General features: G+C 38.3%; 1 protein-coding gene across 2 annotated transcripts in view; it reads left to right on the top strand.

Annotated features, from left to right (window-relative positions):
* Window positions 1–6,346: 6,346 nt before the first annotated feature.
* SLC25A26 (solute carrier family 25 member 26) overlaps window positions 6,347–18,521 on the top strand; it is a 144,488-nt gene continuing 132,313 nt past the window's right edge. The window contains exons 1-3 of one of the 2 annotated variants that reach the window (XM_034440612.3): window positions 6,347–6,550; window positions 12,920–13,076; window positions 16,944–17,053. In XM_034440612.3, the coding sequence (XP_034296503.2) occupies window positions 6,518–6,550; window positions 12,920–13,076; window positions 16,944–17,053 (300 nt within the window). In that variant the 5' untranslated portion in view covers window positions 6,347–6,517. The remainder of the gene's footprint in view (window positions 6,551–12,919; window positions 13,077–16,943; window positions 17,054–18,521) is intronic. The other variant, XM_034440613.3, reaches the window with a different exon arrangement.

Below are 18,521 nucleotides of genomic sequence, written 5' to 3'. Positions count from 1 at the left end.
AAGAGCTAAAAACAAATTATTATAAGAGGCAAGTAAATACAGCAAACATTTATCTACTGGTATATAGTCATCAGGAATCAAGCCGGGGTGGAATTGAGCAGGTTCTGACAGGTTCTGGAGAACCGGTAGCGGAAATTTTGAGCAGTTCGGAGAACCCGTACTAGAAATTTTGAGTAGTTCAGAGAACCAGCAAATACCACCTCTGGCTGGTCCCAGAGTTGGAGGGAATGGGGATTTCCTATGCTCCATGGCATAGGACCCAGGTACCTTTGAGACCGTCTTCTGCCACCAATAGCCTCCCACCGACCAGTCCGCTCCCACAGAGAGGGTCTCCTCAGGGTGCCATCGGCCAAGTTATGTCGGCTGGCGACACCCAGGGGGAGGGCCTTCTCTGTGGGAGCCCCAGCCCCAGCCCTGTGGAATGAACTGCCCGGAAATACGTAAGATCTCCGACCTCTGCGTGTTTCGCTGTGCACTGAAGACCCTGTTGTTCCGCCAGGCCGGGCTATCAACATAATAGTTTTAAATTGGGGTATTTTAAATTTCTGGGGTTTTAATTGAGCCAAATTATTTAATCATTTTAAATTTTAATTGCTGTTTTGTCTTGTGTTTTTAAATAGGCTGTACACCGCCCTGAGTCCTTCGGGAGAAGGGCGGCATAGAAATAAAATTATTATTATTATTATTATTATTATTATTATTATTATTATTATTATTATTATTATTATTATTATTATTATTTTGCAGTACCTTTCCCCTGGAGTGGGATGGAAATGGAGATTTTGCAGTATCCTTCCCCTGCCATGCCCACCTGTCAGAACCTGCTGGATTTCACCCCTGAGCCTACCTAGTATTTGGGAAATTAGTCTCAGGTTAACCAGGCATCCAGGAAAGAACTTAAATCTCAACCAAACTGAGATGATAAGCTGTAGAACTCCAGTTCTTTTCTAACTGTGAAAACATGACATGTTCATTAATCATTTTTTTCTTTATGAGTCCTGAAACAGGTGTTTTTACTGTTAAGTGCTTGGAGGAGCCATTAGCTGACTGGCTGGCTGTTTGGATTATATTTACCACAATTAGCACTTTAGCCAAATCACTCTAATTTTTCTTACTTTTCAGCAGCTATCCCCTTTACTCCAAAAGCACCAAAGTTTCTTTGCAAGATGATTTCATAAACAAAAGCAGTTCCCAGATGGTTACCCCTTGACGAGAGTTATTAAATGCATATACTACACTATGGTTGTAAAAATTTGGATTTCCACTATTGTTTTTAATCAACATTTCTGAATCTTGTGTCAGCTTAAAAATTCATTAATATATAAAAGGAGGGGTAGTGGCAAAAATCTTTCTATCTGTATGACATTATTTTTAAAGCTTGTACTCAACTTTTCAAAAATGAGATTTGCATTTATAAAAACACCACCAATTAAAATATTTATTTTAAATTTGTAACTGTGGTGCGTTCGGTGCATGCGAATTAGTCCAGGAATTCAGAATTCTTGGATTAATTCAGAATCTCAGAATTCAAAATCTCACTACCTATTGAGCATCCCTAAATCCATGAAACAGCAAAATCTCAAGAAAGATTTGGTTGGCAGTTCAGTGGTAATTACACTCTTTCCCCATACTGATGCCTACAACGGGAATGACAACTTCTATACTAATTTGAAATCCAGGGAGCTGTAATTCCAGTGTCCTGGTCAGCTCTCGCTTAGAAAAGAGTAAATTAGGACATAGGACATCTGTTGCACATTGTGTTATCTCTTTATACCTATAAGCTTTTTGACCTCTAGGGCAAATTGTGAGATAGACAAGGGACAGGATCTTCATAGTTATCTTAGGAGAGTAGGAAGAAAAGAGGTGAAGTAGGTATCAGACTGATAAAAGTAGCTTTGTGGCACATTCAAAAGGAAACAGTTTATGAAATGACAGTCTAATGTTGCTTTCATCAGAACCCTAATGGCATATGAATTAAAAAAGTAAATAAAATGGTGTTTTCATCTTGTCATTGCCACCACTAATTTCTTTATACCAACTTTACGCAGTCTTGTGTAGTGTAAATGCAATGCTAATACTCTAATCCTGACTTTGTATCTCTATTCAACCCAACCTTGTAGAAAAAAGACACAAGAATTCAGTCAAAGTTCCCCCTCTTCTACCTAGTGTTTTATTTTTTTTGGGGGGGAAGGGGGAGTTGGTTTCACAATGGGGATAACCATAATATAAGCAATATTCAATGTTTCTCTTTCAAAGTTTGTAGATTTTGAGACTCTAGAAAGAGTACAGAGAAGAGCAACACATGTTGATTAAGGGACTGGAGGAGTCCCTTAATGAAGAGAGGCTGCAGGAATTGCGTATTCTAGCTTAATGAAAAGAAGGACTAGGGGTGACATGATAGCAGCATTCCAATTTCTAAGGGCTGCCACAAAGAAGAGTGGGTAAATTTATTCTCCAAAGCACCTGAGGGCAGAACAAGAAGCAATGGATGGAAACTAATCAAAGAGAAGCTCAACCTAGAAATTAGAAGAAATTTCCTGACAGTGCGAACACTTAATCTGTGGAATGGCTTGCCTCCAGAAGTTGTGGGTGCTTCGTCACTGGAGGTTTTTAAGAAGAGAGTGGACAACCATTTGTCTGAAATGGTATAGGGTCTCCTGTATGACAAGTTGTGGTTGGAGGAAGCTGATTTAGAAGATCTCCAAGGCAGGGGTGAAATCCAGCAGGTTCTGACAGGTTCTGGAGAACCGGTAGTGGAAATTTTGAGTAGTTCAGAGAACCGGCAAATACCACCTCTGGTTGGTCCCAGAGTTGGGTGGGAATGGAGATTTTGCAATATCCTTCCCCCAGGAGTGGGGAGGGAATGGAGATTTTGCAGTATCCTTCCCCTGCCACGCCCACCAAGCCACAGAACCAGTAGTAAAAAAATTTGGATTTCACCACTGCTCCAAAATCCCTTCCAACTCTTTTATTCTGTTATCACTTTCTAAGAAACTATAGCGGGCTTAGAAATCAGATACATATTTTATATAAGACATATCTGGGGAAATTCTTTTCTGAATAAGATGAACCTGTTGTTTACGTCTGTATTAAAGCAGATTTTCATGTTCTGATACTAACATACTCAGATTGTTAACAGAGAGCTGTGATGTAAATAGATTTATTAACCAAAGTTTACAAAGGCTGATTTCTGTTCAATGCACAGGAATAAATGGGATTCTTTTTCATGTATGAAATTTCTTTCAAAAGTTCATCTCTTTAATGGAAGTCACCATTTAGCTGCTAAATCATTCACTGCCAGCAGTGATGGCAGATTTCATTTCTCTTAACTGGTTTGTTTATAAATAAATATTTTATAATTCAGCCATAGCAAATATGAGAAAATCCTTTAGCAAAGTTAATAAATCTTAGCCCAATTTCAGCTGTCTATCAGCTTCAGCTGAAAGGACTGTTCAGATAATTGAAAAAGACTTGAACAGAGGAACTTCTCATTATGGAAAGATCTGCTTGTCACTGTGTTGTTTATGCACTATATAAAAGTGAATGATTTTATTCTTTATTGCTACATTATTCAAAATTGTCTATTGACTAAATTAAAACAAAAAGGAAATAAAATAAATGCCCTCAGAGCTCATTTCCTTCAAAGCCCTTTTCAAAAGACTTATTTCTTATGAAGCATTTAATGCAACTTGGTTGACCCTAAACCAGCAGTGGGTTTCACATTTTGTTACTACCAGTTTGCCCCGCGTGTGCATGCTCGCTTTGCACACCTTCTGCTCATGCGCCCGGCCTTCCGCACATGCACTTTGCTCTCTCGCGTGTCTTCCATGCATGCGTCAGGCTTCAAAAATTGGCCTAAATAGGACGGCATAGAGCCGGGACGGCCCACTCCCAATTTCTACTACCGGTTTGCTGAAACTGATCCAAACCAGCTGAATACCACCTCTGCCCTAAACCATATTTTAAACTACATCTATGCACTTTACTATAAACTACATGTAACTGGCATGGATATTTCTTCCCTGTTTTAACTCTTTCCCCTATATTTCTTTGGGCGTTTCCTTAGCAGAATGTGTAATGTAGGAGTGTCCAACCTTGGCAATCTTTAAGACATGTGGACTTCAACTTCCAGAATTCTGGAAGTTGGAAGTTCACGAGTCTTAAAGTTGCCAAGTTTGAACACCCTGGTCTAAAGCATTGGACACCTGGCAATAAATGCATCCCCATAGGTAGTCCTTGGCTTATGTCCATTCGTTCAGTGATTATTCAAAGTTATGGTGTTGCAAAAAAGTAGATTTATGATACATCCTCAAAGTTCTGGCCATCACAGAACCCCACAGATGATTATGGTCCAGGAGCTTGGGTGCCTGGCTTGTGATGATAATGTCACAGTGACCTACAGTCATGTGATTGCCATTTGTGACTTTCTGTTCCTCTCCATCCACCCACGATCTCCCCTTACCTATGTATAACCTCCATCAGCCCTTCTCAGGACTCTCCTAACCTGTGCAGGTTCTGATGGCTTATCAACTCCGTAGTGCCTATCCATGGTACCCACTTCCCCAGGGCACCACTGCATTCCTTGTCTGGGACATTTAACAACTTGTGGGGTCCTGAGTTTATGATGGCAACCAGGACTGCCATCACTAAATGATGAGGTCATGTGATGTCGTGCTTTATGATTGCTTTGCTTACCAATAGCAATCCTGGTTCCAATTGCCATAGTAACCACAAGACTACCTGTATAGCTCCACCTCACAGGTTTATTAGGATCTTGCAAAATTTGTTTCAAGGTTTCAGGCTCTTTATTTTAAAAAACAAATCATCAAGGGGAAATACTGATGTTCTGTGTTCTAACTCAGGAGTGTCAAACTCACAGCCCGGATGCATCACGTGCTGCCCATGCCCGGTTTAGCGAAGGGGGAAAAAGTCATGATACATGACACCACCATGATACAAGTTTGACATCCTTGTTCCAACTCATTTAGGTTGTTACCAATGGTATTCCCTTCCTTATGGTGTCATAACACTAGATTGAAGGATCTTTTCACAATATTGAATTGTTCTCTGAAGAATCTATGTATTCTTTTTAATATGACAAGTTGTGGTTGAAGGAAGCTGACAAACTGGTGAGAAATTTAGAGAGCAAAAGGCAGTGTATAAAGCAGCACATGGATATAGTTGAAGCAAGCATAAAAAGCTATGAAAGAAGCATACAGAATGGTATTGGCAATTTTATTTTCTTGTCTCATGCCTTTAATTTTTGGGGCTTGTTTTTACTGATTTTCTGCCCTGTGCATAACTTCTTACCTGGAATAGAAAAAGTACTTTTTACAGGTAATTTTAGTTTGTTGACCCTACCACAGCCAGGTATCCACGGTGTGTGGGCTAAGACGAAGTACTGAAAATGCTGCTGCTCTAGAAAATGCATCTCTCCAACATTTACTGCAATCACAACTAATTATGGGTTTTCTCTCACAGATGGTTGTGCAACTAGCCCCTAACAGCTGTTTCCACCCCTTTGTGGGTTGTGAGGGGGAAGGCTTCTGTAGGGCTGGCCATGAATTAAGTGAAGATTAACACCTTCAGATTATATACAACACTCGGTACGTATCATTTATCAGCTTCAAGCAAGCAAAACAAATTCCCCTTTGTGTTATAATTAAACGTTGTATCTCACATGTACTATTTCACTGCTGTCAATGTATCTTTGTTTACATAGGGAAAATGTTTGGCTTTTTAACCTTTGGAAATGTTTATAACCAAGAATAAAAGAAAACGAGCCAATTGGAAGCATCAATGTTATTGAAGGAAAAAAAATAATTGCTGGCAATTTGAATCACTAAAGGGAAAGTGGGGGGGGGGTGTTTACAGCTAAAACCGTATCTGGGCTGCAAACACCTGCACAATTGCTCAGATTACCAGTATCCCTTTGCTGCCATCTCTTTTGTCGTTTAGAGCAGTTGTTTCTCAACCTCAGCCACTTTTAAAGATGTTGTTTGGAGTCTTAAATAAAGACTGGGGAATTCTGGGAGTTGAAGTCCACACATCTTAAAAATTGCTGAAAAACACTGATTTTAAACAACGGAGCAAGAGAATTTGCTTACTTTCCTCTGCATTGCCTTACAAATAAGCATTTTTTTTCTCTGCAAAAACACTTGAAAAACGCGCCTTCTGTTGCGCACAGGCAAAACTGAATATTCATACAAGATTTAGAAATCCGAATTCCCACGATTTGAGCAAGCGCATTTCCCTACACTCCCCCAATAGCCGAGCCCCCTAATCCACTTCTAAAGGAAAACCCATTGCGAAGCGATGAAAGACACGCGAAAGGTTTAAGTACTTTGTCGGCAGCGCGCATGCGCTACTGGAGGGGAAAAAAAAATCTGCCAGCGCTTCGGAGAGGCAACTGCTCACGTGATATTAAGAGAGGCGGTGCAAGCTTCCAATATGGCTGCGGCCATGGGAAGCAAGGTTGCAATGTAGTTGCCGCATCTCGATGGTTTTCTGAGCACGCATGGATCGTGGGGATTTCTTGGTCTCCCTTGTGGTGAGTGAAGGAGACTTACAGCCCGCACTAGATAAACTTGGTTATCGGTGGAAGATCCAGTAGGAAAAACCTCTGAAAAGGCTTTGAGGTCGAGATTTTTCAATTATGAGTTTTTAAACTGCATAGCCCTGTGCCTGCTAAACTCTTTTGAACTCTCCACGATCGTCTGATATTTTGCATACAATGCCCACTTGGTGTGCGGGGCATTTTGCTGACATCTTCACAGTTAAAAAGTATTAAAAGGTATATATGCAAAAGCAAGGTAGAAGGGAATGGTGCGAAAATGTGACAACTCCCCAGTGGGAGTCTTTTTTTTTCTTTTTTTTTTTGCTGCCATCTGGTGTCAACCGGATTTTTTGCAGATCAGATCTGGTAGCTTACTGAAAAGGGCTTAAAAACAGGCATATGGTATACATCCTGCAAGGGCAACACTTTCCAGAATTTGGAATTATTGGATTTAGCGTGAACTGAGTTTCCTTTTGACACTGAGCTTTTTGACTTTGAACAAGTTTCCTAATTATGCTGCTGCTAGCTATCATCTTGCACAAGACCCCTTTAGAAATAATCCTTACATCATATCAAATACGATAGACTCAGCAGATGTCAGCATTGTCTGGGGTCAAAAGCTGAATACTGTGAATCCTGATTATTATTTCGATAGGACACCACCAAGTTATTTGCATGGATGTTCCTTTGTAATCTGAAGTTAAGTTTGATTAGAAGACATCTCTGTTATAGAGTAAAACACATGCACTTTAGGCCATGTTTTAAAAATTTATTAGTAATAATAATTTAGTTCCCTCCCAATGAATTGTATGTGAAGTTCTAATGAGAACTATAATTGATTGAATATGCCCACCATTCAGCTTTCTGCATATTATTGTGCTTAGAAGGCACTGAAGATTTAATGGGGTTTATCCACTTAGAGGCTAGTGGTATGATATTACTTGCACATTATTTAAAAATAAATGCATCTGAATTCACTGTGGTATGACAGGCATTTTGGAAAGAAAATATGTGTAAGATCATGCAATAGGTAGTGTCTCAGTCTTATAAAAATAATACCCACAGTTATTACAATAATGAACTTTCAGTGCCCTCATTGTGCTTTCTTTAAGATCCTAATCTTTAAAGTCTTCCAAAAAGACAACAGCAGGGATCGTAGATTGGTCAACCTTTGGGTTCAAAGATGATTCATTGTTGTGCAGTTCATGTGCGGACACTGGAGTAGCTTTACTGCAGGGCTACCCCAGTGTCCACACATGAACTGCACAACAATGTATCATCTTTGAACCCAAAGGTTGACCATATCTACGATCGCTATTCTTGTCTTGTTGGAAGACCTTAAAGATTAGGTTTCAGACAGATCATAATGGAGAATCTATGAAGTTGTTAAGAGTTGACAGCCATTTGATGACACATAATCAAACACAAAAAACAAAATAAAAGTAGAGTATATAAAGTTATAAAAGAAGAAAAAAACCCAAAATACACAAAATATATTTGCGCATTTACAAGTACCAATGAATTGGAGCCATGATTCATAACATATTCATAGTTGATCTGTTTTAATCAATACTGCAAACCACTGAATAACTATGGAGCCGTATGCCTGTATTTCCAATGTTGAACAGCAAGTCTTATGACATTTTTTATTTCTATTCTCTGAGATCACATTTGCTAAAAATATTTGTGGTTTTAAATCAAATTTAATTTCTGAACTTTTTAGGGTATTTCTTTCTAATACTTTTGAGGATTTTTACATAACCACCGCATTAGATACAGCATTCTTTTTTATTGTGGCATTTCTAACATTTCTTGTCAATTTATTTATTTGATTGATTGATTGATTTCTTTAGCCACCCAACTCAACCAAGTGACTCTGGGTGGCTGATTTATCCATCCTGGCAGTTGTTAATAGAGTCATATACCATGTTTCATTTTGCACCAAATTTTCCCTAAGACTATAGCTTGGTATAAATGTTATTGACTTCTTCCATTGATCCGTGACTATTGCTTCTTTGACATTTTGCATGCATTTAATTATATAGTTTAATATTTGCTCTGTCTCCATGTCATGTTTAATTAGCAGTTTGTAATTATGTGTCTTAATAAATGATTTTAATTCTTTGTAGGTATTTTAAATTCTGTTATCTTTTTCAGAGTTCCTCCTTTTGTAAGATTGCTTTTTTACTCTTTTGGTTGTTTACAAATAGATTAACCATGGTAAATTATTCCTTCATTAAGAAGAATATGTTTTCTCAGTGTAGTCTATATATTATTCAAAAGAATATGAACATATTAAACATTTTCCCAGGTATTCGGGTGTCTAAAACTATCTCAGGCTGTCCAAAAATAATGAAATGGCATAAAAAAATATAAAATTCTGTGCAAAGCTTTCTATTTTTCTCTTTTAGAAGTCTAAAAGTAGTTCCAGAAAGGGTATCAATGTTCCTTTGCTGTCCAAAAAATCATTATTGTTTTCCACAGTTAAAATAGGCATCTAGGTATTTGTACTCTCTGGCAGATGCTCCACATTAGCTACTTCATGAATTTAAATTACGTATAAGATACAAAAGTTTCAAATCCAAAGAACCAATTAGTAACTTTTGATTCATGCTTTTGCCAGATGGCTAGATTAAAACCAGATCAATTTTCTTTTTCTTCTCTTAATCACTTGCTACAGATAAGAATTCTGATGGAGAAAGAGCTAAAAGGATAGGGAGTAGTGAAATCAATGCATGCAAAATAGCCAAGCAGATTAAAAGAGTAATTAACTTATTGATTAAAATTTTAACTGAAGCTAGAGCACTTTTTGAATGAGATATCATGGCTGAAGATGACCAACCTTGACTTCTGCTGTGAAAGAATCCAACAATACAAGGCAAACTAATTCTATATGAACTAAAGTTATTGACAGTTGCTTGTTGCTTTTTCATTTTTCTTTGATAAATCCTTTGCTCCTTCCTGTGAGAATTTCCTGAATTAGTCTGGGCTGTCATCCATCAGGATATTGGAGTATTTTGAGGTGTCATTGGGTTGTTGATGATACCCATCTCAGGACAAGTACAGGATATAATAGAAGTGTTGACCCAAGGTCTGGATTCTGCAAGGGCTGAATGGGAAGGAACTGAGTTTAATTCCAGTAAGCAGAGGTCTGTTTTTTTCAGAAACTATTTGGCCTTTGCCTGTTCCATTTACAACTCTGCATGGGAAACAACTCTCCGCTAAGACCAGATTTGTGACTTGAGACTACTCTAGACCTACTGCTACCGGTAGATAGGCAAATGCTTGTGGGTGTTTTGCCCAATTTGGGCTATTGAATAGCTGTTGCCTACCACATTATCAGCTCTAAGATTGACTGCTGCAGTGCCCTATGCTTGGGGTTGCCTTTGAAGACTACTCAGAAGCTGAGTTGATGTAGAAAGCAATGGTGATGGCACATAAAAGCTATAGCACCCATTTTGGGCCTCCTGCATTAGATTCCTGTAGCCTTCTGAGCATAATTCAGAATGCTTAATTTATAAGATTGTTTCATTGCCCTAAACATTTGTAGAACTGCTTCTTTCAGAACTGACCCATCGACTTATGTTTGTCCCCAGATATGAGAGTTCTCCACCGCTGGAAATTTGGGGAGGAATACCAGATCTTGATATTTTTTCAGTTTATGCTTGGTTAGTAGTGCTAACCAATACTTGGTTAGTATTGAAGAAGAAATTCAAAGTTGTACTCTTCTGCAGAATTTTTAATTAAATGGCACTTCTAAAGTTGGTGTGGCTGTTTAATATGGATATTGGGACCTGTTTTGTGATTTTGTTACAGATATTAATTGCCTTAAGGATTTTATTCTTTATTTTCTAAGACATCATGAGTCTTTTTTTAAAATAAATATTAAAGATTTTCACATAAGTAAAAGATAAACATAAAGTTAAAAACAAAAGAAAGATAAAAGAAGTAAAAAAGACAACATACAATTTTACTTCTGCCCTCTCTACTTAACTTTGCTTAAGAGTTGAGGCACACAAACAACAATCAGGTGACTTTAAGACAATACGGTGGTTGTAATTGAAGGAAATGAATAATAAGTTACTCTTTTATAAAAGTGTTTAATGTATTAAAAAGCTATGATGTTCTTACTATTGCAAACTGACCACAAATTGTAATTAGTAGAGACAATGTGTTATGACTTGCTAAAAGCTCCCTTGGAGACAGGAACCTACGCCTTGGGCAAGACCAATATCAGTAAGAAAGGAACATCCGCTCAAGGTGAAAAGTAAAAGTAAACATGATAAGATAGTTGTTGTTAGGCAGGAAATGTCAAGATGACCCTTTAAAGCAGTGGTTCCCAACCTTCCTAATGCCGCGACCCTTTAATACAGTTCCTCATGTTGTGCTGACTCCCAACCATAAAATTATTCCTAAAACCATTGAAAATATGTGTTTTCCGATGGTCTTAGGCGACCCCTGTGAAAGGGTCGTTCGACCCCCAAAGGGGTCGCGACCCGCAGGTTGAGAACCACTGCTTTAATGTGTAAAACAACTTGGAGAATGACTTAGGAGAATAGAGGGGAATTGGGAGGGCTTATTAGGCGTGGCGTGCATTGTATAGGAGTATAAAATGTATAGCTTGAAAACTGCTTTTTGCGCTCTTTGAACTCAATCCATTTGGGAAGGGTCTAATAGGCTGCGCTTGCAACCGCTTTTTATTTTTCTTCATTTTATCTCCAATAAACCTTTAATTTTGTGAACCAGACTTGTTTATGAATAGTGAGGATTAAAATATTTGGGTCTTTATATCTCACATAATTGTGTGCCAGTTGTGAGGCACCCGATGGGAACCATATGAATGCAAGTTGTTGCAGAGGTTGTAAATGCGAAGGTTGGTTGCAAAGCTGTTTTTTTTTAACATTGTAATTTAGAATGATCACTAAATGAGGCAGCCAATAAGTGAGGACTACCTGTACTGCAGTGAACTCTGGGTTGAACTCCTGATTGCTGGCAGATGAAGTGAACATTTGGGGTTGTGTGGTGCATGGTTCATGGTGAATGAGTTGTTTATAGTAAATGGAGAGATTTGTGCTATCCTTTGGGGCGCATGGTAATTAAGTCAATTTTCACATTTAAGACTAATGGTTCTTTTCTAAAACACAACTGGACTTTCTGGGCATTAGCACTCTGCAGATGACTGCAAAGAATATAAATCCATCCATTCCCCACTTTCCCTTGGATTAGAAACGAAATATTTGTAAACCATCCAAAGTTAGTCTGTGGTAAGATAAGCAGCCAATAAATTTTATAAATAAATAAACTAAGAAAGTCTAGTTGCCTTTTGGAAAAGCACTGTTGGGACAACCATGACTTGGATGATTGAGAATCTCCAGGGATTTCAGATTAGATTTATGAAAATATTTGTTGTTTCAAAAAGGTGAAAAATCTTGAAAATTACACATGGCAGTTAATATAAAATATGACCTGTACACCACAAAAGCATTTAAACCCTGGGTCCTTAATTTGATGCTTTCCACCCACCCACTTTATGGAAATTACACTTTTTGTCCCTTAATCTCTCCGCTGTCTCAACTGAGACAGAAGCAGTCAGTAGAGACTTTATAATTTAGGCTTAGCACAGTTTTGTCAGTGGATAAATGTTAGCTATCTGATCATGTCTTATGGTTGTTAGTGCTGCGTATTTATATTTCAGAACTGTTTCTTGTGCTAATGGCACATCATGTTGACATTATGTTTGCATATTGTAATGAGCTTTCCTGGATTTTACCATCAATATTGGAATAGCTGATTTGTTTCTGTCATTTCATCCAACCTAGAGAAGAACAATTAAGTCCAAATGCAGCAGTGATAAAATGTCGAGTTAATTATTTTTCTTCCCAAATGGCACTGTTTAAATCTATAGCTTTCATTTATTTTCTTTTCGAATATTCAGTATAGGTACTTACTTCTGTGGGTGTCATTTCCACATGTCCTGTTGTATCATATTGGAAAGTATTTTTAATTTGCTTGTATGTTTTGTTATTTTTACTGTACGCCCCCATTTAGCTAGATCAGAGTGGGACAGTGATAATTCTGGATAGCTACAACTTAAACATGTTAATTAAACTTTCATTCTCCAGCATTAATAAGCATTCTTCTTAATTTTTGTTTTGCTTGAAAAATTGTCTGTTTGATTTCTATTCGAAAAATGATGACATGAAATTACTTAGTGGCCCAGAACAGAATAGGAACTGGGCCGCCTATATCAAAGGCTGATTTTCAAATAAATTGGCTTATTAGGTGGTCTTCACTTCTGACAAATCACTGTTTTTTATTAATAATGCTTCTTCTTGCTTGTTTCTTTCTTTTTTTTTTTTGAAGGCTGGTGGGCTGGCTGGTGTGTGTGTGGACCTGACATTATTTCCTTTGGATACAGTCAAAACTAGACTGCAGAGTCCCCAAGGATTTAAAAAGGCTGGTGGTTTCCGTGGCATTTATGCTGGTGTTCCTTCTGCTGCCATAGGATCTTTTCCAAATGGTAAGGCATTCTGTGCAACTGTCTTTCCCAGTTTTATTGCAAGCTGGTCTCCCTCTAATTGACCAAAAATGCTTTTCCAAGGACTTGCTTAGTTTTTTTTTTTTCTTGAAAACATTTTGCTTCTCATTCAAGAAGCTTCTTGAATTCCAACTGAATGGTGGAGAATACTTCGTTTTCAGCTTAGTCCAAATTAAGTCCAAAATAAATTTTTCATAAACACCAACGGCCTTATCACCAACCTTTGTCTACTTTGGCACCCTGCCAAATGCTTTTCTTGACAAAAGTTCAAAAGCAAGAGATGCTGACAAGAAGCAAATGTAGCAACATTGCTTTCCTACAAAGATCCCAAGAGCCGTTACTGCTCTTTTAAGCCTTCTGGGAGGGGCCAATCATCTCCTGGCTTTACTCCCGAGTCGTCCTTTTTTGCTTTAGCTGCTCTTGCCTTCTGGCAGTTCTTCGCATGCGTGCACTAGGAACAGGCTCCTCCTATGCAGAGCCCTCGTCTGGGCCTTCCCCTGACTCCAGGACAGGCCCATTGTCCTCCCCAGCCTCCTCACTGTCTGACTTCGCTGCCAGCTCCACAGGCTGCTGGGGGACCACAACAGAAAGGTGTTTCTCCTATGGGAGCCCCTTCCCCTAATGAAAAAAAGCAACCAGGAGACTCTGAGTTCTAGTTCCACCTTAGGCATGAAAAACTGGCTTGGATGACTTTGGGCCTGTCAGTCTATCTCAGGCCAACCCAATCCACCTCACAGGTTTGTTATTGTCAGGAAACTAGGAGAAGGAAGGAGTATCATGTATTTTTGCTGCCCTGAATTATTTGTAAACAATAATAAAGGCAGAATAAAGGTGCCTCAAACTCTGAAATGGGCGGCATATAAATCTAATAAATAAAAATAATAAATGAAAGCCAAATCAATAATAATAACATACTCCTGCTGATAGAATTGCCACATTTTAAAGAAGAAACAGTTTTATTGCACAAGTGAGTGTCTGTTTTGGACAATGTAAGGGTCTCATCCTGTTTGATATAGACGCTTGCATTTCTAACTTTCTTAAACTTAATTTTGCTTTTTAATTTCCATGAATACAACGGTGTTATCATTGTTTCTAACCTTTTTCTTCGTCCAATGGTGGATGCTAACATAAGTTTATAGATTCATCCTCAGGCGTCTTTTAAACTTACTAAGCTCTTCCCAACTTATTAATTTTTCTGTTTCTTTTTTAAAATCTTCTCTCTCCTTATCTTCTTTTGGAGAAGATAAGCATCTTTTGATTAGCCACAGAGGGCAATAGAGGTAGCCCTGAAACAGAATTAGCAAGTGCTCCTTTTGACACATCCACTATTTTTCTCTTACACCATTTCTATTTTTAAATTCTGAACTTTCTCCTGTTTTTACAGATGCAATAAAAATCTACTTGAAGTCCTGCATAGTTAAAAAGCCACCTTTTTAATATCAGGGGAAACAGATGTTTTGGTTTTAGTTTTTGCCAGTATGAAATACTGCTGCCAATTCATAATGCAGTCTTTCATTTTATCCTGCTTTTTTAGAGCATCTACACTGCTGGTGAATTTTAGAAGGAAAAAAAAAGATATTTAGAATAACACCTGACTGAATTGGGTTGAATTACAAAATTGCTTATATATGTGCAGAAGTCCTAGAAAACACAAGAGGTGGGAAAAGACATGGTTTTTGATTTGATGCAAGAAGTAAAATGGTTTATATGTATTCATTTTTACCTTTATGTTTTGCTTTGTTTTTTGTTTTCTTTGTCTCAGAAGTTCCCATGCTAAATCCTTCAATTGCTTTTTTAAAATTTAGGGAAGTTTTGTAAGCTAGTTTGGGGATTCATTGAATTGAATAAGTGAATAAGTGATTGAAATAAAGTAACACGTTACATTGGTGAGTCTTTGGAGCTTCTATTCTCATCTCTTTGATCTGTGTAAATTTTTTTTAACATTTTATGTCCACATCAACAAAATGTTCTGCTACCTGAAGATAGGACTTCTATCAGATTTAGATATTCTCTACCTGGAGTAAGAGCATCCCTGGTATTTTTCTCTTAAAAACTATTTTAAAATTGCTGGCTTCAGTTGCCCAGTGTTTAAAGGGACATGGTTTTTCAAAAATCATTTAAAAACATTTTAATTCTAGAACATAGTGTTAATAAGGTGGGATTCAATGCTTTGGATCTGGACCAAAATGCTGTTAAAATAAAGAATAAATGGTAGGACACTGACCATAGTTGCAGCAGCCTGGGATCATGAGATCCCCATATGTGACTTTCCCAGATGGTTTCCAACGATCAAAGTCAATGGGGGAAGCAGATAAAATAAAATAAAATCGGGCGAGACTAACTTAACCACCACCTTGCTTAAAGATGGAAATTCTGATCCCAATTGTGGTTATAAGTCGAGAACTTCCTGAAGTGAATTGTATTAAAGTAATATTACTGCCTATCTCACTGTAGTGACACTAAGCAGCTAAGTAATGCTAAAAATGTACAAAATAACAAAATATAAGACAGTATATCTGTGTACTCCTAACTCTCAAAGTCACTCAGTCTTGCTAGGGTTCAGCTCAGAGGTGGTATTCAGCAGGCTCTGACCAGTTCTGGAGAACCGGTAGCGGAAATTTTGAGTAGTTCAGAGAACCGGTAAATATCACCTCTGACTGGCCCCACCACATCTATTCTCTGCCTCCCGAGTCCCAGCTGATTGGGAGGAAATGGCGATTTTGCAATAACCTTCCCCTGGAGTGAGGAAAGAATGGAGATTTTACAGTATCTTTCCCCTGCCACGTCCACCAAGCCACGCCCACCAAGTCACGCCCACAGAACCGGTAGTAAAAAATTTTGAATCCCACCACTGGTTCAGCTGAAGGCTGTTCTTCCTAATCCAGGACCTCACACCCTCCACATACCAAGAAAGCATCATATGATTGGCCCCCAAATGTCCAACCTTTTGTTTGTTGGTATTTGTTTTATTTCCAAGAAGACAATCATTTGACTTTTCTAGTTGCCTTATCATGTTTCCATATTGTCATTTTTAGTTTTATCATTTTTGGATCCTGCTGACTTGGAAAAAAAGAAAGGTTGTGTTCAGGGTAGATAAAAATCAATGATTTTTTTTAAAAAATAAAAAAAATCGGATTTTTTTGATTTAAATCAGATTTTTTTGATTTAAATCAGATTTTTTTGATTTTTATCGAATTTATTTTAATAAAAAACTCTTGGGGTAAAAATCTATCGTAAGATAGTTTTCTATTTAAGATACATAAATAATTTAGTTTATTCAGAATGAAATGGAGCTTAGTTATGTAGCACAAGGCTGTATATTCTGCAACACTGGGACTATCGGTGAGTCAACAGTGGGTCAAAGGAGTAGCAGAGATGACAGTTGCTCTTTAAAAATTATGATTTAAATCGAGTTGATTTAAATCAAGTCTTTACTAGTGATTTAAATCATGATTTAAATCATGATTTAAATCGACTCAATTTAAATCAAATCCACCCTGGCTGTGTTACTAAAACTCCATCTCTGGAAGATTGTGTGTTAGATAGCGGGGGAGCTAGTCATCTTGGTTGTTGGATATATCAGACAATTTGACAACATGAAGAGAATTATCATAGAGATGGCTTGCTCCCTCACAAAATGACTATATCATAGCAGCATGGCTAGTTAAAAAAAACTGGAATGGAGGGAAAGATGCATGATACTATGGAGAATATTTGTAAATATGATGGTTCCTGCAAGCAAAGGGACAATCTTCATCTTCTTTCATATTTATTGTCTATTGTACAAACATTGTATGTAATCATAAGGAATCTTAGGGGACTTAAGAGACATTCTATCTTGTGTTTCAGCTGCTGCCTTTTTTGTCACTTACGAATATACGAAAGCTGTCCTGCACACAGATGCTTCTCCATATTTCGCTCCAGTTATTCACATGATGGCTGCCTCCTTTGGAGAAGTAGTAAGTAAAAGTTTACCTGTAGTGAAATGTGCTTACACAATCGAATGGTTACAATTTTTCCTACTTTCTGGAGAAACTGGGTAGTAATGTATAAGATAATAATGATTATATAACATACAAATAATTAAAGCATACACTCATGACAGTGTATTTAGCAGCTACAAAAAAGATAGATACTGTAGCTTCAGAACTATATGACATCTCATCTAAAGTAAATACAATTGTAGAAGATAACTAAAATTCAGTGGCACTAGGGTCAACTCTATCTCCTAGAAGAAGGATCCATAATTGCGGTTCTTCTATGAAATGGCCTTATCTTAAATCACTACCCCACAAGGTACATCAGTAATAAAACATGGATTTACCAACACCGAGAGAGACATATATATCTACTGTATCCTTGCAATAGTCCTTCTTTGAAGCTGTTAGAGTATGGATAAATCAATCCACACAATTCCATTTTAGGAATGGCTGATTGAATAGGCTAGTTCAGTGTTTTTCAACCTCAGCAACTTTAAGTTGTGTGGACTTCAGCTCCCAGAATTCCACAGCCAATATGCTAGTGGAAAAATTCTGGGAGTTGAAGTCCACACATCTTAAAAGTTATTGAGGTTGAAAAACATTGGCCCAATTGAAAATCTGCAATGCTTCTTCTAAGGCTACCCTTACTTTGGAAAATAACTTTGTGTTAGAGAGATGCAGTATTTTTTGGAGTATAAAACGCACTCCCCCCCCCCCAAAAAAAGTGGGTGAAAATTGTGGTGCGACTTATACACCGAATGTTGCTGAAGCCCCGCCGACCCACCAGCCCCCATCCTTCTGCCGTTTTTGGCCTCCGCGTGTCACGTTTTTGGTCTCCCCACATCGCATTTTCAGCATCCTCTCGCCCCATTTTTGGCCTCCGTGTGTTGCATTTTCGGCCAGTTCCAGGCAGCTGCTGCCGCCGCCAATCCCTGCCTTCTGGAACCAGCTGAAAATGCGACGCACGGAGGCCAAAAGTGGGGCGTGCAGAGGCTGAAAACGCGATGCGCGGAGGCTGAAAATGTGACATGCAGAGACGGCAATGGGCTCTGGCGATCTCTGCAGCCTGGAACAGCTGATTGGCAGTATTCCGGGAGCCCAATCCAACTGCCAATTAGCTGTTCATGATAAATCAGGCTGCGATAACCTGCTGAAGCTGACCAGGCTGTTTGCTGTTTGCTGCAAGGATGCTAGCCAGATGAATACCGACGGATATTAGTAGGCAGAGGCAGATTTTTTCCCCCTTGTTTTCCTCCCCAAAAAAGGTAGGTGCATCTTATAGTCCGGAGCATCTCATACTCCGAAAAATACGGTATATGCACCTGTTTCTTCCCACCGCCAAGCATCCTCCAGGAAGGATGTGACCACCCACCCACAGCATTGCCCACTTCAGCTAATTGGGTATCAGTATTATCTTCAGATACCTGCCTGGCCATTTAGTTAGAAT

This window comes from Pantherophis guttatus, chromosome 2, assembly GCF_059756535.1.
Source record: "Pantherophis guttatus breed Tessera chromosome 2, ASM5975653v1, whole genome shotgun sequence".
Classification (NCBI taxonomy): domain Eukaryota; kingdom Metazoa; phylum Chordata; class Lepidosauria; order Squamata; family Colubridae; genus Pantherophis; species Pantherophis guttatus.
The sequence above is the reverse complement of the archived record's forward strand: the minus strand, read 5'-3'. Positions and strand labels throughout refer to the sequence as shown.